The sequence below is a fragment of the Branchiostoma lanceolatum genome, chromosome 2 (assembly GCF_035083965.1).
Source record: "Branchiostoma lanceolatum isolate klBraLanc5 chromosome 2, klBraLanc5.hap2, whole genome shotgun sequence".
Classification (NCBI taxonomy): domain Eukaryota; kingdom Metazoa; phylum Chordata; class Leptocardii; order Amphioxiformes; family Branchiostomatidae; genus Branchiostoma; species Branchiostoma lanceolatum.
In genome coordinates, this window is record NC_089723.1 from 26,657,748 (window position 1) to 26,684,402 (window position 26,655).

Here is a 26,655-nt window from a genome sequence, read left to right on the forward strand (position 1 = left end):
TTGGAGTCCAGTCTACACAGAATCCACCTATTGTGGTAAAAAATTAAAATGTTGATATTAACAAATTCTATTATTACATATTACTTAAGGTGTGGGAAACCCCCATTCCATAATTCGAGGGAGTACACTCAGTACAAGTAACTAAACCAAAGAAGGATGCTTGTACTTTTGTACCACGTATTGTCACATCTGGTCAATACGTACTTACTAGTAGTCTAATTCTTTGTTCTCTTGACTCTGTTAAAGAAATAGCTACTACCATGACCATGTACATAGGTCTTTCCCGTCCTTTTTATATGGTAACATTGATCAGCAAAGATACTCAGGGGGAATCTATGGTTCAAAATAAAACAGCATGTATGTATATGTCCTCTGGTAGACAATAATGAAGTGGGGCGAGGGGACCAATCAATTGCTGATGTTTTTTAATCATCATCATGATGAATTGCAATTTTATAGATGATAAAGAATGAATAAATGCTAAATTTGCTTGATAAGGAAAATAATTTGCAAGCATTTCAGTGTGAGTCTTCAAGCAAACAAATTAAAAAAACACGTTCAAAGAGAGAGGAAATTTTGGCCTCGATGTGCAAACGAGTTTCTTCTCCTATATATATTTGTTACACTCTCTGGTTATAACCATAAGCTTAGGCAAAAATTCACCCAATTTTCTTGACTAACACTAAACCTTCTCTAGGGGATAAATGTAGGTGATTGCAAATTAATGCAGCATGTTATAGTAGATGAGTCTTTCAAAGAAAGTCATCAATATCTGCCTTAAAGTCTTTTATGCAGAAGTGATCAGTTGATATGGGAAATAATCAATTTTCTGACCAGAATGTTTTGATACTGAAAATAATTCATAATGTACACTACTTGCCGATAATTGTGATTATAGTCTCACTTTGACTGTTGCCGACCTTATAAAAATCTCACTCTGTACTTTTGTAATGCCAATATGGTTTCTTAAAGCTAGTGGGTGTGACTCATCTTCTATGACCTCTATTGTTCTACACACAAAATTGTGGTCAAATAATCATCTGATTTTATTCCATATAATCATTACTCATCACGTTCGTCTCAATATATCATATCATATCTTCAAGTATATGTCTTTTAGAAGCTTCTTTCGTAGTCTGAAATCAAGCAGTTTTTTTACGGCTGGATTTCTGGCTAGCATGGGAGCACAGGAAGAATAGCTGGAATGTCAAACTAATTTTGGATCCAACTAAAATCATGGCCACTTGAGGCTAGTTCTATCAACCAACACCACCTGGTTTCCCATCTATAGGTAAACTATAGGTCACCTACGGCAGGCTCAACATTAGAACAGGAGGGAATCACAGGAGAGAAAAGGTTAAGGTCCATTTTGAGGCCGTTGAGGCAGCGGGTTGTTAATCCACTGTGTCTTGGGCATGGTGTTGGAAGGCTAAGCCCATCCCTCTCCACTCACTGTGTGCACCTTTTAACCTTCCGAACAAGTCAGGTTCCCACCTGTTTGGAGTGAGGAAAGATGAGTCAAGGACACACACCTAGCCAGGAATGCCTGGAATCAAACCCCTGACCTCTAAACCAAGTGTCTGCTAGCCATTAGCCATCAATACCAATGACAAATCACAGTGGACAATAAGAAAAAAACAATGTTCAGAAAAGAAATATTGAGCAACACACACAATCAGGGCAAACAGATTTGAGGTAAAATCACTGTTCCAGTTGGCTACTAGCTATTGAAAAGGCATTACACTTCATCTCAAGCATTATGCTTCAGTGTGACCTTCTTTACCAGTTGGCTACACACCAGGAGATATCCTACCTAAATGCTCTCAATTCCTGATCATTGGGACATATATGCATATAGTGTGACTGCATGACCAAATCTTCCTTATATATATTATATATGTACCTTGGATAACTGTTCTAAATATATGTCATCAAATCTTACCCTCTGACTATAATGTGATAAAGCAAATCTTTGCGAGTTGAAGTAACATCCATTTCTAACATGGTCCACATTTGTTAACATTTGCTGCCTTAATGTCATTAACGACAAGACTACTGTACCTACTCAATCTATCTAAGCAGAGATATTTGTAACACTGTAAACTAGATTGAAACATGATCACATCAAGTTGGCACCATGAAGATAATATTGCAGAGGGAAAACATAAAGGCAAGAATGATGTTGTAATCATGATAGGCGTCAAAGGGTGCTCTAAAAATAGGTACAGTACTGTACAGTATTATATACACAAAAGAATGCTTCACTGTATATCTGAGACATCATTATAAGTGTGGTCTATACAAAGGAATGTTTCCTTGGAGAGTCAGTTTTTTTGTGTCATTTCCATCCTGACACAGACTCAATTAGTTTTCCTCCATTGATAAGTGCAGTTGTAGCGACTAGGAATCTGTACCCTGCATAGAAACACAAACATATGAAATTATGAGGTTTTTATTGAACAATGACAGCATTTATACACAAGCCACTGCACACATCAGATGAAGTATCATTTGTATATTCAGTGTTCAAGGTCCTGGTGCGCAAAGCTGTTGCAAAGCAAAAGACTGTATTATAGCTGTTTGAGGTTAAAAGAAATGGAAGGTGTAAAAGAGCTATTTCAGATTTATATGCATCTAGTAACACAAGAAATAATGAAGCAATGTCACAAACTACAGTAACTGTGGATAAAATATTGACAAGAATAGAAACCATCTCTCACAAACTCTACAAACCTACCTTTTTGTTTCCCCAGAAATCTGAGTGCAGAAACTTCAGTGTAACTGCAGCCACCAAGGAAGTACACCAACACTATCTTGTCAGAGTCTGGATTAGAACCAGCTGACTTTCCTGTGACAAATCAAATACATAGTTGTGAATAAAGATTTCAACTTACAGACAAAATAATTTACACTTTGGTAGTCTTTGAGTACAGTTTATTTATAGGACATCTTTGTTTGTATCAGATGTATAGATCTTGGTATCAAACTAACAAATCAACTGACAAAACCTCCAAACAAAATCAGTTGCCCCTTCTTACCCCTGGCTGACTTTGCCTTGAGATGAACAAAGTTGTCTCCAGGTAGGAGTTTAGCAATGTCTTCAACACCTGTCCAGCCTTCCCTCTGTAACACCTGCCATACACACATATAGTACAAAATTAACTTCTAATCTCATTATGTGAATCACTAGCTTCTTCAATGCCTCAAATCATGAAAATCTATTTGTCCTTTCTAGAATATCAAATACAAGCTGCTGGGGAGGGGGGCTGACCCTAAAAGCTATCTGCCATCCAAACGTCAAGGCCACATCATGCCCAGAACAGAAGATATAAAAAACAGAAGTTCTCCAGCCATACCAGGAAAAGCTGGTAGGAGGCCCTGCGCCTTCATAGTTGCAAGATTTACCCACATACTAAACGCAATGTACATGTATTGTCACATTACATCGATAGCAACTTGGTCCAAAACATGTCCACATACAAAGTATGTATATACAAATACACACACACACATTATAATCATTCCACACAAGGTACAATACTATCAAGACAATTGCTAAGAAGGGCTGACAAAGCAATTCAATTAAAAGGTTTTAGGGAGAATATATTACATAAACTGAGGTCATTTAAAAACTGATTACTCAATGTAAATGTCATTTAGAAAACAAATAATTCAATGTAACGATTTTGAGGATAAGAAATTCAATGCAAAGTTTGTCCAGCTACTGCAATCAAATCAGTCTAAACGCAATTTAGTTCAGAACAAAAGCGTATCAGTGCTAAATAGGGTCACTGTCAATGACAATGATATCACTGTAACGTTACAGCATTAGGATTCATCGTGAGTATCAGTGAGTCTTACATGCTCTATTGACTAGAGTAATAGTATGTGTATGCCTGCCTTTGAACGTTTGGAAACCTTCACTAAAACTAGTATATGAAAAAAGAGAAAACATCAAGACAACAGCAAATAGAAATATTTTAAGTATTTCCAAAACTACTGTTCAGATCTACTGTTAGTATCTTTGCTACAAAAGAAGACTATTAGGCAAAAAGCAATGAGGAGCAACATAGTTTAAGAAAGTGTGAACAGGGGTCAGTACAAAAGACAATGATATGTGCATTATACAACATTATGCACAGTACTTTTGACAGTATAATTTATATTTGAGTTGGAGTGTGATCTATTACTAGGGACAATGAAATTCAACATAATTGTCACAGATTGCAGATGACAGTAGTGTCATTGACAAGGCTGTCACTCAATATCCAAAAGATAAATATATCATAAATATATCTTTAGTGAATACTGAGAACAATTAATTGAAAACACTTAAGATCATCATCAGAATGAGGGACAGTGCATTTCAGATGTCATTTGGCTCCAGGTTAAGTTTTGACTTTGTACGAAGATAATGAAAATATAATTCAGCACAAGACACAGTGACAGTAAACTGGATGATTCATCATTAGAGAGCATTGTGTGTGAGAATTTCATTTGAAGTGAATATGATCCCATACAAAAGGAAATATGTAGTTCAGCACCAAGGACAGGACCTGTCGTGTAAATGTTTCAGGCACCAGGGACAGTCTGTGGTAAAAATGTAAATGGGATTCAGAAGCAAACTATATCCTTTGTGAATGTGTATCAGCACCAGGGACAGTGCAGCAAAGTGAATTGGAATCATAACCAAACCTTATTTGTCTTGATATTGTTCAGCACTAGCAATAGTGATAACAATGTGAACATAATTGAGCCCCAGGGATAATCCTGCCAGTGTGAATGTCATTCAGCAAAACAGACAGCGACAACAACATTGACCTGACTCCATAGCTAAAACACTTGTATGTGTGCCACTGTCATTCAGCACCAGGGACAGGGACAACATGAATGTGGTTCAATATATGGGGAAATTAGTAAACGTGTTTGTGAAAAGTCGAAGAGTTAATATTCCACTGGTCATGACAGAGAAGACAGAAAATTCCCCTCAAGCTCTTTCTACAAGTATAATGAGCCATAGTTTAACCTCCCGTCCTAAGGACTACGCCCGTCCAGTGGCAGGCATGTCGGATGAGTAACAATAACCATGATTCAAACTCCCAACCTCCTGGTCCCGAGGTAGGGTTTCTAACAACCACATTGTGACTGTGATTCAGTGCAAGTGTCTAAGGTAACAGGATATATCAGGAATTGCAAATCCTATTACCTGTTCAATAAGTTTGCAGCTGAGAGGTGCATAAGCTCCACTGAAGACATATGCCATGTCATTGGGGTTCCTCAGTTCAAAGTTCTCTGCAGATTTGGGGATCTGTATGGAGTGAACCTTACCTTTACCTTTACCTAGTCCCATCCTCATGCCTGAGGGTCGGGGACCATGGTAGCCTCCAGTATCAGCCTCCTCCACTTTCTCCTGTCTCTGGCTCTGTGGGTGCACTCCGCTAGTGAGAGTCCTGTCCATTCACGGATGTCGTCCCCCCACCTCCTTCTTGGTCTCCCACGGCTCCTCCTACCGTTGATCGTTCCTTGCAGTATGTGGGTGGTGATGTTGCCCGCTCTTGTGACATGCCCAAAGTATTGAAGTTTCCGCCTTTTTATGATGTTAAGCAGTGTTCTTCCCACTCCCAGCTCTTCTAACACAGAGTCGTTTGTGCGGTGTTCAGTCCAGCTGATACGCAGTATCTTCCTGTAGCATTTCATCTCCAGGGCTTGTATCTTGCGGATGTCTCTGGCATGTAACGTCCATGCCTCACAGCCGTAGGTTACCACAGGCCAGACAAGAGTCCTCAGCACTTTCAGTTTAGTGGCTGTCTTGAGGGCCCTGTCTTTCCAGATTACATCTAGGCTTCGGAGGGCTGCACGGGCTGCTCCTAGGCGTATGTTGATCTCTTGGCTACAGCTGGCTGTTTGTTCCAATGTGGAACCCAAGTACTTGAATCTTGGGACCTGTTGAAGCTGTTCTCCCCGGCAAGTGGCTGTTACTTGAGTAGGTTCCTTGGCTACGGCCATCACTTTGGTCTTCTTGGTGCTAATTTCCAGTTGGTACTCACTGGATGTGCTGTCTGTGGAGTCCAGCAGTTCCTGGAGTCCTTCCGGTGAGGTAGCTATCAACGCTATGTCATCGGCGAAGCGGAGATTGTTGATGTTCCTGCCACTTACGTTGACTCCAATCGTGGGCTGTTCCTCCACAGACTCCCTCATTACCGCCTCTGAGTAGAAGTTGAAACACATCGGCGACAGCAAGCAGCCTTGTCTTACCCCCTTCTTGACCTCGAACCACTCTGTAAGGTCCTCTTCTACTCTCACTGCTGCTTGCTGATCCCTGTACAGGTTGCTTAACAACTGAACCAAGTGCCTTGAGACTCCCATAGTTTCCATCACCTTCCATAGTGTCTGATGTCTAACTGAGTCGAAGGCTTTCTTATAGTCGATAAAAGCCATGAAGAGCTGCACATTGTTTTCCCTTGCCTTTTCCATCAGTACCCTTAGGTTGAAGATCTGGTCCCTTGTCCCCACTCTCTTCCTAAAACCCATCTGCTCCTCCGCAAACTCCTGCTCTGCCACTCGCTCCATACGCCGTAGGAGGATTCGGAGAAGGACCTTGCTGACATGGGATATCAGGGCTATAGTGCGGTGCTCCGAACAGTCAATGGTACCGGGTACCTTGGGGATGGTGATGAAGACAGACTTTACCCAGTCGGATGGCCATTGTCCAGTGCTGACGATCTTGTTGCAGAGTTTACACAGTAGCTTGGATGTTGTTGGGTTACCAGTCTTCAGTAGCTCTGCGGGGATGTCATCTGCACCCGCTGCCTTGTTCTTTGGTAGTCGTTGGATCGCTTCGTCCACCTCGGCCTCCAGAATTTCCGGGAAGGTGTCACTAGCAGACAGGCTCCCTTCATCCCCTGGCGTGCTGTGCATCTCAGACTGGTTGTCCCCATCCTCTGTGTTGTCACTGTACAACTTCTCGCAGTACTCCTTCCATCTGTGAAGTATACTCTCAAGGTTGGTCAGTATACGGTTGTCTTCTGCTTTAATGTTCCTTTGTCTGGGCTGAAAGCCTCGCCGCAGTTTCTTGATGGTGGAGAAAGACTTCCTTAAGGTGCTGTTGCCTTGAAAACCTTGTTCAATGTCGGCACACTGTTCTTCTAGCCACTTTGCCTTGTCGTTCCTTGCTTCCCTCTGGATTTGTCTATCCAGCTCCCTGTAGTGAAGGTCCCCGTTGACTGTGGTGTTACGCTGGGTTTTCAGGACCCGCCTTCTGTCCATGAGGTCCAGTGTACTTTGTCTTATCCAGGGGTGGTTCGCTCTTCTGGGTGCTTTACCGAGGGTCTTTGTTGCTGTGGATTTTAATACTTCGTTGAAAGCTGTACAGAACTCGTCCGGTGTGCTTTCCTCTTCCAGCAGGTTTAGTGCTTCAAACCTATTGTTGACTTCAATGTTGTACTTCTCCCGCACTGCAGGTATCTCTAGGGCGGCAAGATTCAGTTGGTTCCTCCTGTTCCTCTGGGAATTCCGCTTGATCCGGAGCTTCAGGGTTGCAATTACAGCATTGTGGTCAGATCCACAGTCCAGTCCAGGGTAAGAACGGCTGTTTGTGACACACTTACTCCATCTTCTGTTGATGAGTATATAGTCTATTTGATTCCTGTATCTTCCCCCTGGCGCCTGCCAAGTGTAGCGTCTTCTTGCGTGGTGGTTGAATCCAGTGTTTGTGATGTACAAACCGTTGTCCTGACAGAATTCCACTAGGCGCTCTCTAGGAGTGAACATTGAAGGTATATCACTTTATTAACGCTTGGAAATATTGATACTTAACACTATAAAGTCATTGTTCTTATTTTTCTTCGCTTATAATATTTAAGTAAGTCACTAAGTGACATACTTTTTCATATATTGACTGTATCTGCTGTGACATTCAGAAATTTTAAGTACTAGGAAAACATTTCAAAATTTACAGTAACGTCATGGTCTCATTTGTCTTAGATTCTTGTGTGATATGATGGAGTAGAATTTTAAAGCAGGCTGTGACAGAACCAACCGACAACAAGGATCCGGGACAGCCCTTTCCGTAATTAACAACACCACTGAATTTTGCAGGACATCTATCCAACTATCCGAACAATGCTGCTCGTTTGCATGACGTACATAACTGAACCCTTACTCTCACCAGATTCAGTTTCCTGCTGACAGCTCGGAACTGACTCTTCTTGGGCAGCTGCAGCTGGAGCTGCAAGGACGCCATGCCGTCCGTCAGCTTGGCAGCCATCTTGTCTGTCAGTTTGTTTGTGGTTGCGTCGGGTGCCTGCTGCTCCACAAATAGGCCCAGTTTCTTCAGGTTGTGCAGCGTGAGGAGATGTTCCGTCCCGTAACTCTGTGACAAGTTCAAAATTGCATTTTTTCTTCTCTCTACTTCTAAACTATAACCCTATAAATAGTACAAATGATGTACCGAATGTTACCTCGGGATGAGGTGTACATTTTGTAGATGTAGATGGCAATTCTTGTAAGTAGGTGTGAGTGCGTGACCACTGAGTACCCAGGTTATCCATTTTGAGATAGGACACCTTTCATCATACTGTCTTCTTCTTCTCCTTTTCATCCTGACGGACGATCGGTTCAGTGTCAATGGACTCGTCCGTGGACAGCGAGTCCAGCTTTACTCTTGCAGTGTTTGCCACAAGCAGCGCAGGTGAAGGCTGTTGTTTGGCATGGTGTGTGTCTCTTTTGCCTTCTGGCGACCTTGTTTAGCTCCAAGTGGTCATCCTTTAGCTCATACTGTATGAGCAATAATTCTATGAGGGGAGGGGGGTATTGTTACTTTTCATTGCCCTTCTGTTGAAAAGACTAAGAATTTCTTCACTTGGCAGGAATCGGCTGGAATGCATGCATTTTGCATGCACGCCAAAAAATGGCCAAGTTTGCATTGTTTAAGTTCATATTACTTGAACATGTTGGCTTTCTCACTAATCTTACTTATTTAAACATCCCAGTTTGCTCCATGAAGGAGTATGGCACCTCGGTTCCTGGTCCTGGGCTTCTAGGCTTTCCGCTGTCAGGAAGCCCAACTCATCCTGTCATTTGTAATATAAAACCTACCAATCCCTTCTGAACACTTTGACTTTAAGTAGCAGCAATGCTAAGAATTGGGTCACAATGGTGGGGGATAGAGTAATACTTGTTGCTGATGTATTAGGTTGCTGCCACCGATGCACATACAAAATTATATAAAATATGATATATGTATGATTAAGGTCAGATTTTTTTGTTGATGGCAGCAGCAAACTCATCTTAAGTCATAAAAAGGCGTAAATATTAACAAATCATACAAAGAAATTGTACTACAGTCAAACCTGGATTTAGCAACCATGCAAGGGACTGAGGACAATGGTTGTTAAGGACAGGTTGGGGTTAACTATGTAAAAATGGATGAAACTGTTTTAATGTGGCTTGTGACTGGAGATGGTTGTCAGTGCCAGGTGGTTGCCCAACCAGGTTTGACTGTAAAAAGAGGCTTTATTTTGATTGATGAGATGTACATGTAAGTCACTGCCTCAAACAAACACTGACGCCAGTTTCACATTTTTCTCCGCTAGTCTAACACCATGGATGCAAAATAATCGCCCAAATGGGATTTACAACAACCAAACTAGTGAGTGATTCATGGTTTGAACTCTGACCTGCAGAAACTGGGTTTTCAAAGATTTGTAGTCCTTGGACGGCAGACCTGCAACGATCAAAAATAGCCGACTTCAATAAATCAATATCTAATCCAATAACAAACACAGAGTACAAAGGAAATGAGGCACTCGTGCCCTAGTTTGGCGGGATCGCAGCAAATGAACATCTGTTTCCGTAACATGGTCGTTTTTCTTACTGTCAGAGCACTTGAAGCCATCAGCATTTTCACTCACACCTCATTCATCAGCCGCAATATATACTCTTGATCTTTATTTTCTAAGGAAGCTAAAAACATATGATAAATAGACTAACACCGGTGCTACTCTGGTTTAGGGACTTGCAAGGTTAAAAATTTGCTTACCTCCTTGTGTGGATGAGAGCATGCACAGCAGTCTCAGCACCTCTGTACGACTGTGCTGTTATGAGAAGAGACACATTAGACAAAAACTGTAAGAGTTTGCCTGACATGAGTCAAGTTTACCTCACTACCATAAGAAAATAGCAATGGGCAAGCAAAAACATCCCTCACAAAATAAGTCCACTTTCTATTATAGAGGTAACTTTAGCAAACTTCATATGCAGAAACCCACTAGTCCACTACACTTTATATATTACCACACAATGTATATCATGGAGAAAAAAAATCCACAGAAACAACCTCAGTTCATTGTTATTGCCTAGAAAATAAATTCTAAAACAATGAATGATTGTAATTGTGTGCCAAACAATATAGGGCTCAAAATACCAACGGACAATAAATTTGCAGAAGAATTTTGAAGATTGTTGAAATATCAACAGCTTGAACTTGATAAATATAATCTTTCACAGTTGCAGGAAGCAGAAGTATTTTAAGCTCTGCAAAAGAAGGTACTATGTCTTGTTTTAAGTGGTAATCATGATTCAAGGGCACTTATTGGTGATTCCTGAGTTACCTGTCTGTTGATGGACTCTTCAATAAAGTTAATGCACTCTCTCACATCAACACCCTCCAATAACCCTGGAGCAAGATGAAAATACATGGACTGAATTATAGAATTAGCACATTGTGTCTGTGTGGTACATGTATATGTCTTTATTTTCATGAGCAAATATACTAAGCCTTGTTTTTTGTTACTAAAAATAGATGTTTTATATGTAAAAACTAGACAATTATTTTAAGTTATAGATGATCCATAAATTTTCTACTTGGAAAAATTTCAGAACCGATAAATTGAATTTAGTATACATTAGCTGTTTGTATATCTTGCATGTTATTTCTTCACATACAACTGTTTGAATGATACCCTTATAATAACATGAATATGATCAGGCTCAACATCTGCTTGAGAAATAGAAAGTAATGAGAGCAGTCTCTCAAAATATGATGGTTCTTCTCAAATTCAACAGCGCTCTTCAGAAAACATTTTCATGCAGTGCACTGTTGTGTATCCGGGGGCCCTCCACACACTTTGCATGCACAATTAATTTTCCAGTGCAACATGGCAACCCTGACATTATCAATGAAAAACCAATTTCCTCTGGCAGGGGTCCCACCAGACAAAGGATCAATCAAATATCCCTGGCTCAGGGGTAGTCCACTATAAATATCACTGTGGGTAGGAGGGAAATTTTCTTGGAAAACCAGTATACTAATGGATTGCTGTGAAGGGTATGGTCGAATGCAAGTTACATAAATGTAAGCTAAGGGTGTACGATATTTAGCACAGAGGGGGAGGGCACTGACACAGGAGGTTGGGTCAAAAAAATTCCACAGCCCTCTCCACTGGCTAAAGAAAATTTGCCTGGCCTTCCCCCTCCAGGGCTAGAAAAACATTCAAGGTGTCACTCTTATCGCATTTTGAAATGATCTTGGCCCTGTGATTATTATCACAGAACTAATTGTATGGGTGCTTTCGTAATTGTTCAGAGCGGTATATTTTACACATTAGAACATGTTTAAGATCTAACTGAGACTGTAACATTTTCTCTGAGCCTTTCCCCAAGCTCTAAATGTTTTTACTGGCCCTGACCCTCCATACGTACCAAACCCCAGATCGCTAAATATCGTAAACTCTCTAAGATTGCAATAACTGTAAACATTGGGCTGACCATGTTCTGTTCTCATTTGTTCTTCAAAGTCTCCTCTGCTCTTGTTCTTCGTTATCGTTTCACAGGCACCAATGTCTGAAAGCAAACCCAAAGGGACATCAGCAATAAAGAAACCGTAGAGATGCTGTGTCAAAACATCATATTTTGTACACCACAAGTTAGATAGACTACTGCTGAAATACTTATTGCAGAATAGCAACATGAAAGGGCAGTAGTGCTATAATAGGAACCCCAGTAGGGTACTGCTACTAAATGTAAACTATCACACAGTGCACAGCACTGCAAAAACACATCTTTACATTTATTACAAGAAGGCAAGGATGGGTACATTGTACATTTTCACAGTTTCATGGGGGGGGGGGCAGCAATGACAGATCGTCAGACAGTCAGTAAGATTACCCCTCAAGAGAAATTCAGTCAGACACCTGTCCCAAGAGGAGTGAGGGGACTGACGAGTTATTGCTTCGATCACGTTGCACAAAACACCACTGATCTGCGCAATCTACCAATCTGGCATCCTTCCAGATGCAGAAATATGAGCCAAAAGAATTTGGAACCGAAACACTTTCATTTTTTGGCCCACAGGGTCAGATTCCGACTGACGACTTCTTTGCAGCTGTGAGGGAGGGAGGGGCTAACTCAGAGTAGGTGAAAGGTATCTCAAACCTGTTTAGCTCAGTAGTACTGAAAAGCTAATCTTCCACTAGCTATGGAGGAAAGACAGGTGCTGTATATACAGATTCAATGTAAGGATGACTCCAAATGTCAAAGCAAAAACTTTACAATATGTTCTCACATTTCATGTACTTATCAATTCTGACAACTAAAGCTTGTGCAATGAAGAACTATGTGGAAGGTAGATTCTACTCACGTAAAGTCAGAGCCTTGTGCTGCTTCTTGAGGTTGCTGAGCTCCTCGGAGACAAACTGCTTCATGTCCTGAACTGACTTCAAATTATGACGTTTCTGCAAGAGAAAACAGTTGAATACTTAAATTTATACCCTTCTAAGATCTAGAGTGACTTCAAAATAACTGTCATGCTAAAGTTAACTGATCTTTTGGCACATAGATAGATGTATGTACAGTTACATCAGGGCTTAGAATAAATTCAAAGTTAACCTAAACCTCTATAAAAGTTTGAATCCCTATCAGGCCCCAATGTTGTGCCCTTGGGAAAGGCACTTTACGCATCAAATTTCCTCACTCAACAGGTGAAAATGAGTACTACGTGGATGTCCTTTCAGATGGGACATTCATGTAAAGCCAGATGCCCCGTGATTGGGGAGAGCCAAACCTTGAGCACATTAATGATCTCACCACACTTATGGAAAAGAGTAGGGATCCTTCCCAGTGTGAGAGGGTCAAACCTTACTGTCAGGTCTTATCTAGCTTGTACTTACACTTACAGGGTAAGGCAGTTATGAAAAACAAACAATGAAACAAACAAACAAAAGTTGGGTACAAACAGCAGCTTTGGCATTTGCAGAAAGATTTTCAAAATTGCAAGTACTGTACAGTATTTTTTTCTACAACCCAAATAATTGCAGGCAAAAGAAAAAAAATATCAATATGAAACAGAGAATCTAAACCTCAACGATTCCAGATAAAGAAAAAAAAAGCAGGTGGCAACGTAGCTTGGAGGATGAACAATTTTCTAAATTAATCCTAAGACCAAAAGGCTACCCAAACCTCTTACACCAATACAAGCAGGTGCGGCAGTAAATGCCAATCATGTACTTTAATGAGATTAGGAAGCAGGTCTGCTATCTTGGGTTTATATAAATGGTTGCAATTAAGTGGGACAGGTGCTGCGGGACAGCAGTAATGAACAACAAGCCAGCTTTGCTTTGACATCTATAAATAGCTGAACCAATCCCTGATGCGGTTTGAAGAAAATTGATGGCTATCAATCAGCACCACAGGTGGTAGTCACGACAGAGGCTTCCTATTAACCATCTCCCTCAGAAGTACAGTAATTCTTGTATTTGTGCAGAATTTGATAACAGCAAATCTTGCCCAATTTCCATTTTGTGCCAAAATAAACTCAGAGAAAGTCTTTCATGATGATATATTTCATCGCAAATGTATATAACAAAAAAATGAATATGGAATTTTGCAACATTTCGCCTAATTTTCCCTTTATGCCATCATTCATGAATTAGAATCATGAAGAAGAAATTTTGGCTTGTTGGCTATGAATGATTGAATACTACAGCCAGGGCGATCAATGCACCAGTCAGATTAATCTACTGTAATAGCACCAGCAAAGCAATTCTCACTAAAACAGCATTACTTCTAATTGTATGAGATGACCCCACAGACCAGTAAAATAACTGTCTTTGAATGTTGCAGAATCTCAGATTCTACCCATAGAGATCCTGATTGGAGTCCCCACTGACAGAGACTCCAATAAGGATGTTAGGAATGTGTTAGGTTGGTCTCCCATTTATAAACCCTAAATTTCAAGTCGATCCATTGATCTAATTTAAAAATGAATCGAAGATGAAAAGTTCTGTCTTTTAAGGGAATATCTTTGAATTTACAGAGTCTGATCGGGATCGTTTCCAGCAGAATCAGCGATTCTGCCATGTTGCCTGATATATGTTCCAGTATGAGTAATAAGCTGGCAACAAATTGGTCACACTGTGATATCAATGGCATATTCTATAATAGTCCTTAAGTCCCAACACACATTTGTCAGAAAAGGCTTCAATAGGACTCACATCATAGCTGGTTTGTAGCTCCTTGGCCTTGGCACTAAGAAACCCAAACACGTTGGAGAAGTGGCGATCTCGGATAGCTCTGAACACCTGACGAAAAACATGTCGATCAATTACTCTAGTTTGGGCTAACGTTACAATGAGGATATTTGGTACCTTATGTCTAATATGATGCTTAGTACATAATGATGTTCCTTCTATGCTGTTATGGGATCAAACATTTTATGTTACATGTTCACGGTTCACTATTGAAAATGGTATTGATATCAAGTTTCATATTCTGAACCATTGCTCAATGTACTATGTAGTTTAGATGTCCATAAATGTTAACAACTGTAATGTAGTCAAATGGTATGTGATGATTTAATTTTGAGCACTACCATGACTACAGGGCATGGTCGGCAAAACCTTTGATGGTTTCCCTGTGAGAGGTTAACACAATCATAACATGCTTCTAGCCTGGAGCAATCTTACATAAAGTCTGTTATGGGAACATGCGTTTTCTATGAACATCTCTAATGAATATATAGCAACAATGAAAACAACAAATCAACATGGTGTTGCCTTGGAGACATAAAACTTACTTACAAAGTTCATAAGTGACTGTATCTATAGGAAGTTTTGGCAAATTTTCAAATTTGTAACAACTTGAAGCTCTCAAGGGCATTTCTGGGAAAGACGTGTACTGTAAAATGTATTCAAGTTTGCGGTGATCTAAAATCGCGGTAGGAAGAAGAGGAAGAGTGTTCGCAGAGGTTTTAACTTTGCAGTTAAGGGAGTACACGGGCTGATGAAGAGAGTACAAGCATTTCGCTGTGGTTTTATTTTTGTATTGAAGAGGTTACCACAAAAATTGTGAACATTGAACTACCGCAAAGTTAAATGCATTTACAGTAATGCATTGGGTCTTGTGTTGGCACAATATCATCAAATTAGACAACAGCAAAAGATCCTTCCATTAGCAAAAATGTATTTGCAGTTCCCCTTACTTAGGCCACACAAATTTAATTTTTTGGTTCTCATCATATTTTTGCATCAAAGTAATATCATAGAAGTCAGGTAAGATAAAAGATAGAAATGAAAAAGAAACAGACATCTTATGATAGAACTAAATGCTATCACAAGAGGCACAAAGTCAATTGTACTAGAATGGTTAACAGTTCAAACAGTAAGTTTTCATATTCTAATCCACAGTTGGAGGCCAACCAAAAAATGAAAATTATGTGTATTTATTCATATTTGGTTAAATGGTAAAAATAATTTTGATTTCTATTTTTTCAGACAAAACTGAAGTGGTGAATCTGAGAACCATCAAAATCACATAGGTGTGCTGTAAGTGTTAGAAAAATTAATTCACTTTTCCACTTTTAGATCAGCAAACATCCTGTTCCCAACTGGGCAACTCAATTATAGAAACTCACTACCAAGTAAATAATACAATTAGCACAGTCTACAAAAAAGCTTTCAACTATAATGGGGACCCTTGAAAAATATAGATCGATGATCGGCCTTTTAACAAATTGTCAGTGATCAGCAAAATTACTTGCATAATTCAATATAGCCAAAGGCATATAAAATGCCATTAAGAAAAGGCATCTAACATAGACTTCTTGAGAATCAAATCATGAGTGAATCACCACACAAAAGACCAACAGTTCAACTGCAACTTCAGACTCTTCATGTTTCATCCACCTATTATGATGTATTTGTGAGCCAACCGACTTAAAACCTTTGGGAAAGCTCCATAGCATTAGGCCACACCAATCTAATTTCTTGGTTAACAGAATTTTCAAAAAAATGCTGGATTGGAAAATCAACATGTAAACAGAACCTTCCAGTTTCCAGAGTCAGAGGAAAGTTTGTACTTTGGTGCACACATTTTCAGGGAGTGAACAGGGTCAGGTGCAAGTTTTCACCCCAGCCTTCTGTTTTAATAATCTCCTCATGCTAAAATTTACCCAAAAAATCTGTTAACCAAGAAATTAGATTGGTGTGGCCTTATGTATACATGTAATGAATCATTGAAATTAAGAAAAACATGTTTTCCACTTGTGCTCTTTACAAATAAAAAAAAACATGTACAATCATCACCTTTGCCAGAAGATTTTTAGTAGTGTTTGTGTGTAGCTTAGCGTTAACTTTGTGGTTGAACAGCACAAGTCAGGAAGCTATGGATGGTATGTAGACCTGTCAAAGAAATCATTAGATTTTAGACCCCTAGCAGCTTTTCCTGGAAATGCAGCAGAACTACCTTTTGATTTTCAGTCTCATGTTTTGGACAATTGCCATCGTCAATATTTCTGCATGGGCAGTATACATAGCCTTTGCGCTCAGAAAGAAAGGATATTTGGGCTACCTAGCAGCTTTCCTTGGAACTGCAGGGGCGTATTTGTATCTATGATTAAAATCTATACCTCATCCTCTCCAGACAGCATAATCTTGATGCTCTTGTCAGTTCCTGTGACATCTGGTCCAAATTCAACAGAGCCTGTAACAGAAGGAAGACTTTTACCTGCTGATTTTCTGATTTTATTTCACATTCAATTCCAACATCTACCTTGTACAACATTGTCAGTGGTAATACTGTACTAGAATGCCATTCCCACTCCTCTCAGGAAGGAATTCAACACAAACTTACAAAATGCAGATTCCCCCTAACCCATTAAAGAGATGCTCAAGACAAACTTTGGTCTCACCCCCTCAAACACTTCCAACAGAACAACCAACATTGCATAATAATACCTTCAAAAAATGTGACACAAAATTATTCTTCCCTTTTATTCCCCAAAATATACAACATCAAACATGTTCAATTGTTGATATAGACTCTGACACTCTCTTTTCATCCATCACCCTCAGAAAACAATCATTATACTTCATGTCTTCACAAAGATATGGCACAAAAAAGATTGCAACGAAGCATTGTAACAATTAGCATCATACATATTAGTTTCTGTAGAAGCAGATCCACTTATAGCACAACCTTCTGCAATGTAGTTTTATTGATTTTTCATAAAAGAAGGCATGTCTGGATCGTTAGAACATATATCAGAACAATGACTTATTTACTGCTGATCCTTTGACAGTGGTGCTGGTAATACCTCTTTGATGTTACACAGTTCAAGCAGGACTCCTGATGAAATACTCCATCTGGGAAAACATGCTCATGATTTCCCTAGACAAGCCAACACACTTATCCTGTATTATCCTCGCACTGGGAAACATAATCATATGCGGCGAGAATTTGTCTTCCTCATCACGTGCATCACGGAATGAGAGATTCCAAATGGAGTCCCGGAGGAGTTGGGATTCTACATGAAAATGCTTTTAATAAAGTTATCTGAGGGCCTACCACTTTTGATGCCAAAGATGTCGTCCAAAAGACCCTCGTATGTGACCTGGGTGCACAGCGGCGTCACATAGTCTACATCTGCAACAACAAAAATGCATCAGTAACAATTTTCCACGTATAAAGAGTGGCATCATATATACAGTATATAGGGAGGGGAAATCCTGCAACAAAAGGAAACGAGTTCCAAGTTTTTTCAACATTGAAAGTCTATACTTATAAATGTAGATAATAATTGTTAGCACTAGGTGAAGGAATTAACTACTCTAGTTTCCCTGGACTTGACTAATACAGCCATCCATGAATGGGATAATTGTTTGGAAAGTCATTATCAAACTTGAAGCTAAATCTTCAAATCAGGCCCAAGTTAATTTTGTAAAATATCCTTGAATTATTCAATATACGGTAGCAGTTGTTCTTACATGAACTCAATTCATTTGAATCCATCCGAATTTCTCAAAAGGAAAAAAACTTTGTTCTTTGTAAATGTATGGAAGAGAAGCTGACACGCACATAAAGAATGCAACACAACGCATTTCCTCTTAGCGAGAGCACCGGTTCGAGAGAGGGTCAGATCATCCAGAGGTCAAGGGCCAGTGGGGCGAGCACGACCCTAGCTGTGAATGAGATTGAGAATGCTCCGCAATATCCCGTGATATATTCAGAGCGGCACACTGTGCTCTAGGGGAGAGACATTGACATCGCTTTCCTAATAACAAGTGCTACAACTGTTACCAGGTGGCACAGTGTCAAACATGCAGTATCAGACTTCTGAACATCATTACATGCTCTCTACAATATTCTATGAAGTAACAACTTTTTTTGGTATGTTTTTAAGTGATTGTATGATAAAAAATATTTAATTAGTGAGTGAAGTATATATGGTATATTCACGGTTCAAAACTTTATCACAACTTTTACATGTTACACATAATCAAAGCTCTCATCTCATATCAACATTTACTTAGTTGATCACATATTCTGGACTCTTTCCCTCAGTCTCCCCAGCCCTCCATAGTCTTCTAGTTGTAAAGCTACAGCATTTGTACTAGTTACCACCTCTAAATAACATAACAATATGACCAATTGTTAGTGGCCCCTTAGAATGATTTTTTCCATTGACACAAGCATTAATAATCCTGTCTATATACTTCAGTGACCACCTGTCCACATAGACAAGATCTTATTGGAGTGGCCTTCTTGGGGAGTTTTGGTTATAGATGTAAAGCTGGAAGTACAAAAATAAATGTATGTGATTTATGCCAGGGACTATCGGTAGTACACTTGACTGTATAACTACCTAGTTATACTATAGCAGATGACTCCTAGTGACTTTTGCAATAAGACTGTGAGAATACCAACTGATGAACATGTACATTACTCTGTTCAGTCTCACCAAAAAACATATCAAGTAAGCATGTGGCGAGAAAGTCGCACCAAGGGCACGCATACATTATCCGGGTAATATAAGAAAGACATATAAAAGCTGTTATTGTAGAAGGATCAAGCCCTGAAATGTTTGGATCCAGTAGTACTACTCCCCTTTTAAAGAAACAATAAGGCAATGGCGTATACTGCCTGTATATGGGTGAGAATATCATTTAGAAGGTCTTTGCACTGACTTTACGGACACTTTTATCTCACAAATAAAAATTCTTTCCATTAGGCCACAATATTTCAATTCCTTGCTTCTCAGATTATTTGCTAATTTAAAGAAAAAATAAAAATTACACACATTTTTCAGGATTTAGAACAGGAAATAGTCATGCCTTCAAGTACCAGAGTTATAAACTCAGGATTAAATGTGTTAACTACTAGTAGATATGATAACGTAGAACTATCATAGAGTGGAACTCGTTGACACCAAGAACAGTACTAGTAGGGGCATCCTCATCACTTGATAGCTTTAAACAATGCTTGCAGCTTGAAGTACAAAGGTTAGGAATGGTAGATCGTCAGTGTGTTCTAACCAGCGGATGCCGAGACACAAGCCTGCGAAGCTGGTGTGCTACACCAAAAGGTGGTTATACCGGCTTTACAGATAGAGAAATAAACTAATGAACAATAAAAATGCTATGGTTCATCTCTGAGATAAAACTAGGGAGGGAAATTGTTTGTTGCTGACATTTTGTACCTCATCATTTACAAGAAGATAACTGCATTGGCTAGAGAACTGGGACATCATGATAGGTTTTAACTTACCCCACATTCATATTTCAGCTAGCCTTTCCACAATTACCATATCAAGCCACGTCAATCTAATTTCTTGGATGGTTTTGTAATTCAAGAAAAAGAAACAGGCCTTCTGTGATGGATACAAGTGCTAACAGAAAGGTATGTATTATCATCCAATTCATCAAAAATTCCTCTAACTGATATCTTCAAAATGCTCAGCCAGAGCTAAATGTTTAACCCATTGGAAAAAATAATATATAATTAGTTCTTCTTTCAAAAATAGTGAATGGCCTGTGACTTTTCTCAGGCTGTTACATGCAATGCAAGCATGTATTTGTTTCAATGTTTGCAATATCTAGGGCACACAACACTGATCTCAAAATATTGATCTATCTATGACAGAACAAAATTTTATTGACAAACCTTCCATGGCAAAACATATCTAATGCAAACACATTTAACGCTACATGCACTGAAAAGCTTCAGGATGCCAATGCGTAATTACTAGATCTAGTTCAAGACAACCCGTTCTTGGCTCATTGGGGCATGACATTACAACAGAAGTCATTCATTTATTCAACAAATTATCTAGACTTTTTTTCATCATTGTTACCTGATATCAAGGTTAGCCCTTTGCAATTAAGCCAGGGTCTGTATCTAGCTGGGCAGCCTTGACTATATGTTTTGCCATAACCAAACCGACAGAGGAACAGATAAAAGCAATGGTGATACCGTGGCAGAATTTAAGTGGCATTTTGAAAGGATGATTGAAAAGGAGGGACGAAGAAACAATATAAACTAGGTCACGACGGAAAACTGGCAAGAGGCAACAAAAGATGAGCAGTTGAGAGATGGACAGTTTCAAGACTGAAAGCCACAATGGCAATTAGGACAATCAATACGACACCACACTCGTAAGGCCTGGGAAAATTAATGCTGTGTTTCTGATTACCCTTCTTTTTTTAGACCTCCATATTGTTATAAATATAGAATACAACACGGGGTATTCCGTATCACCCAAGGTACCAGCCCAACCGCGGGAGGGCTGGGACCGAGGGTGATGCGGAATACAACATGTTGTATTTTATTTATGTCATACCTTGGTCATGCCCACCCGAGAAAACACACATTTCAATGCGGAATGCGCCAGAAGTTGTGGGAGTTTTGTGTCCTCGAACAAGAAACTGTAGCAACATTGATTCCAATCCCAGAATCTGGTATTCGAATTTCTGACGGCCGTGCAACCGGCGCGCTCGAAATGCGTTCGAAATATTCTATGGAAGCCTGTGTGATAACACTTCCGAACCCTATGTGATCCGGATAGTTATCACACGGTCCGGAACACCCGTATCAGGCCCAGGCATGACATAATACAGATTATATATGATTGTGCATTGTACAAGCACAAGAAACTGGATTAAGAAGAACAATATTTAGAACACATTCTCACATCAATTGTTCAAAACCATACTGTCTTAACAGAGTGTGAAATACTCTGAATGTTTTGAAATGTTTAGAATTTCTTCACTCAGATGTCAGAACGAAAATTTTATGTCTGTTGCCAGCGGTCAACAACCCCCCAAAAAGCTAGGGTCAGCAGGTGTTTGCTAGGGTCAGTTGGGTGGCCAGGACACACAACATTTATTTCCTAAGCCTAATGACTATGACTAGCCCTCGGTGCAGACACGTAATGAGGACTGCAGAGTGGTGGGGATTAGACAGGGGATGAACAGACTTCAGGAGATGATTCCAGAAAAGGAGACACTGTTAGTAGGTGACACACATCAAAGGGTGGCTAGTTTAGCTTCAGATTATTGAAAGAAGGAAATTATGCATCGTTAATTATTAATTCTAATCATTTTCCACTTCGTCTCAATTCTTGATCAAGAATTATACTGAGAGCAAAGCATGTTCAAATTGGACTGCTTTATTAGAGACACTTAAGAAATCCTACAAAATCAGTGAAGTTTAAAGAAATGAAAGGTCCTTCTTTCATAGCGAAGTTTCGAAAGTAGATGGATGTGGGATTCCATCACATACGGTAATGAGTATTTAGCTATATACTGTTAATTCATTTATTTTTGCAGGGAGAGTTGGAGGGGAAAGGAAGTCTTTGAAGTTCGCTGTTGAAATTATTCTGTAGTACAGTAGAAATACAAGTCACTGTGAAAACTGCAAATATAAAACCAGCCTGAAGATTTCAAGATTTCCTGTAATGAACTAGGTGACAGGGGGGGAGCTAATAGACAAAAATATTTGCCAGCCAGCATCTTCTTATTTGTTGATGGAGCTGAACAAAAAAATGGTACATTTTAAAAGTGACATTCCAGTGATCCATTTCTATGTAAACCCTTTGAGATTAAGATTTCAGTCCCTATGGCACAATTGATTAGTGGTAGAATTAAGAGGTCAAAGGTTCAAATCCCCAGCCCCCATACCTGGGCACTACTGGAGGGGACTGCAGTGCTGCATTCTGGTCATTCTATGAAGGTAGTGTTATTTTTTTTTAATATGGTGGAGCCCCATGCATCAAACCTCTGCTCGCTAAAACCCAACACACTTATCAAGAAAGGCGTGGGTAATCCGCTGTGATTGGCAAAATTCTTAGGGATATCACAGGCACATGCCTTCTCTTCCATTACTCCATGACCAATGAATAGGACCTGTCCTTGGTGCTGAAGTTGCTGACCAAAAAAACAAAAAAAGGTCCCCTAACCTCTGTCTATGAGGAAGAGATGTCCAATCTCACAGCCAACAGAAGACTGTCTCTCTCCCTGCTCGGACATCATCATTTCCACCATGTCAGCAACCATCTATCAGCAGGGAGAAAACAACAACTGATCAGGGAGTAACAGGTTAAATCTATTAACTTGCAACTCCCAAGTCAACTGACAAAACGTGTAAACGGGAGAATATCAGAATGAATCAGTAACTTTATTAAGAGGTGGTTCAATTGTCCGGGCCGAAATACTGGTTGCATATGCAATTTTGTGCTGGTGTAGGGTTATGTAGCTAAAGATAGTATTGTACACTAAAAGATAATATTCTTGACATTGCAGCAGTGTCAGAAAAAATAATCAAATCTTTGTTGCATTGCTTGTTAAAAATTTTGAAGTTAGCTATAGAATTTCAGATTCGAGCTCTGATGAGAGACATATACATAAGGTTTGTAGGTATTGTTGACATTCTACTTATCTAAATTAAAATCTTTGTCAGCTAATCCAAGCCAAAGAAAAAAAAGAAACTTTGTTCAATGTTGTGCACCATTTGTTTCTGGGTTAGGTGCACCACCTATTCACAGAAATTAATTTTGAGCCCTGGTTTTAGATTCACATATCTTATACATTGTTGCCATACCTTTGCACATCTTCCTTGGCCATATACATTAGGAATGGGTCCAAACAGGGACTGAATGTTGACTAGGGACTTGGCAATACTGGCCAACCATGTCTGGTCACCATGCTGCAAAGGAATAGAGGATACTCAGGTATAAGGAAATTCACATTGGATCATAGTGGATCAAAACCGCCATCTAGCAGAATATAAATGAACTGCAGCATGTTTGGGAATAACATACAAAAATTACTTTATAGAATATGGATGTTTTCTTATTACATGATCTTTGTCACATATTGCCCAATATCTTTCTGGTCCCAAAAGATTAAAGGCAATTTTCATATCAACTGTACTCACCAAGAAATAGTCCCTGAAAAACTGTGGTAGCTCCATAGACAGAAGGTCTCGATCAAGCGGTATCAGGTCAAGATGGAGTTCCTCTATACTAACCACTGTAAAAGGTGATATAAACAGTGTTATATATATACATTTAGCAATCATCGTTTTCAGTGTATTTCATGTCTTCCTGAATAGCAAGTATAATTTATAGCCAATAGAAAATGAACCAATTCTTCTAAGATAGACGGACTTAGCTAAATCTGCACTGTTCCAGATTTTGATTACTATCTTTGTGGACAGATTACCAAAAATGTAAAGCCAGTAGTGTACATTTTCTGTCGGTTCAAAAGAATTCTCCATGTTCCATTTTTTTAGACAGGTGAAGGAAGCAAGATCAACTGGTTTTGGACTGGAGCAGAATGCCAGTACCCAGCCCAATTTTCAAAAATTACAATATAGGAGTCTTGCTATGTAGATCACTATCAGTGCATTATGGTTGGTTAAAAATATGTTGAACCTTTTACAGACATTAACAGGTAATACAAACCACATACAGATGGTGTCAAACACTAGACCAGGTGGGACAAACTTACATCCAAATACTCCTTCATGTTCCAAAACCATGTCGCACACTTGAAGCTGTGGTGGGAAACAACATATAGTTATCGACAGAGACAGAGTTCTCAACCAATGCATGTTTGTCAAATTTTTGCACTTTTATGTTTTTATTTCGCATCTTACATTTGCTGGCAGTGGGCAGGGCTGTGGGATTGGTCTATTCTGACCATGCTGACCACATGGGTCCGTAAGATCACATGACCTAAAAGAAAGGTCATTCAAATTCTGAGGAAGACTCCAGTAGGATAGTCAAGAGTCTGATGCACTTATTCATCATGTTACTATTGTTAGTACAAAGTTGGTGCAAACCGACATTTTTGGTCCAATCACTAAATGATAGGTGATTCTGAATGTTTGTCAATATCTGTAACCAGTCTTCAAAATTACTTTTACATATCTTTACATTTTAATACATTGCTGTCCATCTTCCCTTGATCGTGCATTGTGTGTCTGTTCTAATTGGAATTACATGTACTTTTGTTGCTTTTACTGTGGCAAAGTTGAGACCTCTGGTGGGTTTTGATTATCAATAATATTATATCCCAGTCACTGATTTCAGTATTGTAATTCATAACTCAATTCAGCTGTATTATGGCTGCTACGTATGGTATTGAATGTGATTTTATTGGAATAAACCATTCATTCATGCATTCATTCATTCGTTCATTCAAAGTTAGACTTACCCTTCTCGGTGTCATGATGATCTTGTACTTCCTTTTCCTGGCATCTCTGATGTCTGCCGTGATCTGATCTGTGGAAAAAAATGGTAACAACATCCTATTTGTGATTCAAACACCCATGACTACTGCCAAACAGTGTGTTTGGTAGTCATATGTTCAAGCTACAGTCACTGTACTAAAGCATCACCTGGCAATTATCACAGAAACTGCAGCACAACATTGTACTAGTGACATTATGATTGTATGCAACTTTAGTAATTATAACTGAACTGAAGTACATGTAGTACTGTAGTAAAAAGAAACCTCACCTGCTATCAACTTTGTGGTGGTTAACTTTGATCTAACCAGGTAAACCAGCCTGTTAGGGAAATGAAATTAATTGGTTTCAAAGTTTCTGTCCATTTCAAAAAGTCACACCAAGGAGGTTTTAAAGCTCCTTGGTCATACAATGTACATTTCATTCTCCATGAAAGTTATAAAAGCAAGACATGCACAAGTGTCCATAGCAAGAAAGTTAGTCTTCAAATGCAAGAACACTGTTACTGTTCACACATATTGTTGACGTACACGTAATTAAGTACATTTCCAGTATTCACAGGAAAAAGGAATGCATCAAAGGTCACTTACTGATCACACCCGCCATGTATCTTGGTTCGTTCCAGTTTGAATATCTTGTCCACACCATGTTGCTGTTCACCAGAAGACAAATAGCACAAATGATTTAGCAACAACGCTTCATGTCACATTACAGCGGGCCAGCTACGATTAACAGAGAGCTAAAAAAGCTCGCTTTGCCTCAGGAAAAAAGGCATCTGAACCCTCATAATGCTGATGGGGGTGCTGATGCTACAGATGGGGGTATCAGAAATGTTGACGTCGTTAGTCAAACTATCCTCTAAACCTACCTTGAGAAGTGAAGCTCCTGCTATTCTGTCCAAGGGTGTCATCAGATCTGGGTCAATTACCAGGTCTTTTCTTCCTGGGAGCTTGAATAGAGGTAACAGACAATTAACATTGCAACTGTGTAATGTGTAAGAACTAATTCAAACATTAAGTGTGTGCTACATACTACCGTTACATCATAATATGTTACCAACTTTTAGACTTACAATGTTATCCAGGATCAAATATCATTCATTTAAAATCATACTGAAAGATCAAAAGATTCAACACTAGCAATATCATTTCCACTTCCGGGTCTGCACGCTGATAGTGATACTCTTCTAGCTCTACCCACCTAAATCTCGGAGGAAGTTGTGACCTCTTTTCTTCCTAGCCTGAGTAAAATCACTGATATTTATTAGATGTGTATTTTGACGACTATCTTAACGTGTTGCACTGCAATTAGTAATGGTACAGGAAAGATAACTCTTCACTATCCAAACACTAAAACAGTGCAACTTGTTTGCACGAAAATTTTCAGGTTCACATGTGGCCCCTCCCCTTCTTCGAAGCTATAACGTTTATGTGTCGGACTGCGATCAGTTTTGTTCCTTACAACTAAGTTCTGGTGATAGTTGAAACCTTCATCGACCTACCGACTCCAACAGATGAACTAGCTGGTCCCGTGCGAGCCGTTTGAGGTACTGGAGATCCGGAAGCTTCGGGCCGAGCACTGCTGAAACCGCCATCTTTTCTGTAGTTTGTATTCTGTGCACTAGGCGGCGCTTCT

At 39.4% G+C, this 26,655-nt stretch overlaps 1 protein-coding gene across 1 annotated transcript; it reads right to left on the reverse strand.

Moving 5' to 3' along the window:
• Positions 1-1,622: 1,622 nt before the first annotated feature.
• On the reverse strand, positions 1,623-26,655 carry LOC136428261 (vacuolar protein sorting-associated protein 33B-like). Its single transcript, XM_066417640.1, has 22 exons — positions 26,522-26,655; positions 25,889-25,969; positions 25,611-25,672; positions 25,292-25,341; positions 24,987-25,054; positions 24,279-24,324; positions 23,704-23,798; positions 23,368-23,472; positions 22,727-22,823; positions 17,839-17,916; positions 16,901-16,974; positions 14,490-14,576; positions 12,638-12,731; positions 11,767-11,841; positions 10,611-10,675; positions 10,040-10,094; positions 9,678-9,724; positions 8,168-8,371; positions 5,207-5,308; positions 3,039-3,132; positions 2,738-2,848; positions 1,623-2,415 (listed from the first exon to the last, which is right to left on the reverse strand). Exons 1-22 carry the CDS (start codon positions 26,612-26,614, stop codon positions 2,339-2,341), a joined length of 1,860 nt encoding a protein of 619 aa, XP_066273737.1. The 5' UTR covers positions 26,615-26,655; the 3' UTR covers positions 1,623-2,338.

What these genes read in the sequence shown, in the direction of transcription:
- LOC136428261 (XM_066417640.1), bottom strand. Translation starts at nt 26,614, where the DNA reads ATGGCGGTTTCAGCAGTGCTCGGCCCGAAGCTTCCGGATCTCCAGTAC. An exon ending in TGAAAACCCAGTTTCTGCAG is followed by an intron (nt 8,372 to 9,677) that starts GTCAGAGTTCAA and finishes AACTTGTCACAG; the next exon opens with AGTTACGGGACGGAACATCT. An exon ending in TCAGCAGGAAACTGAATCTG is followed by an intron (nt 5,309 to 8,167) that starts GTGAGAGTAAGG and finishes CACTCCATACAG; the next exon opens with ATCCCCAAATCTGCAGAGAA.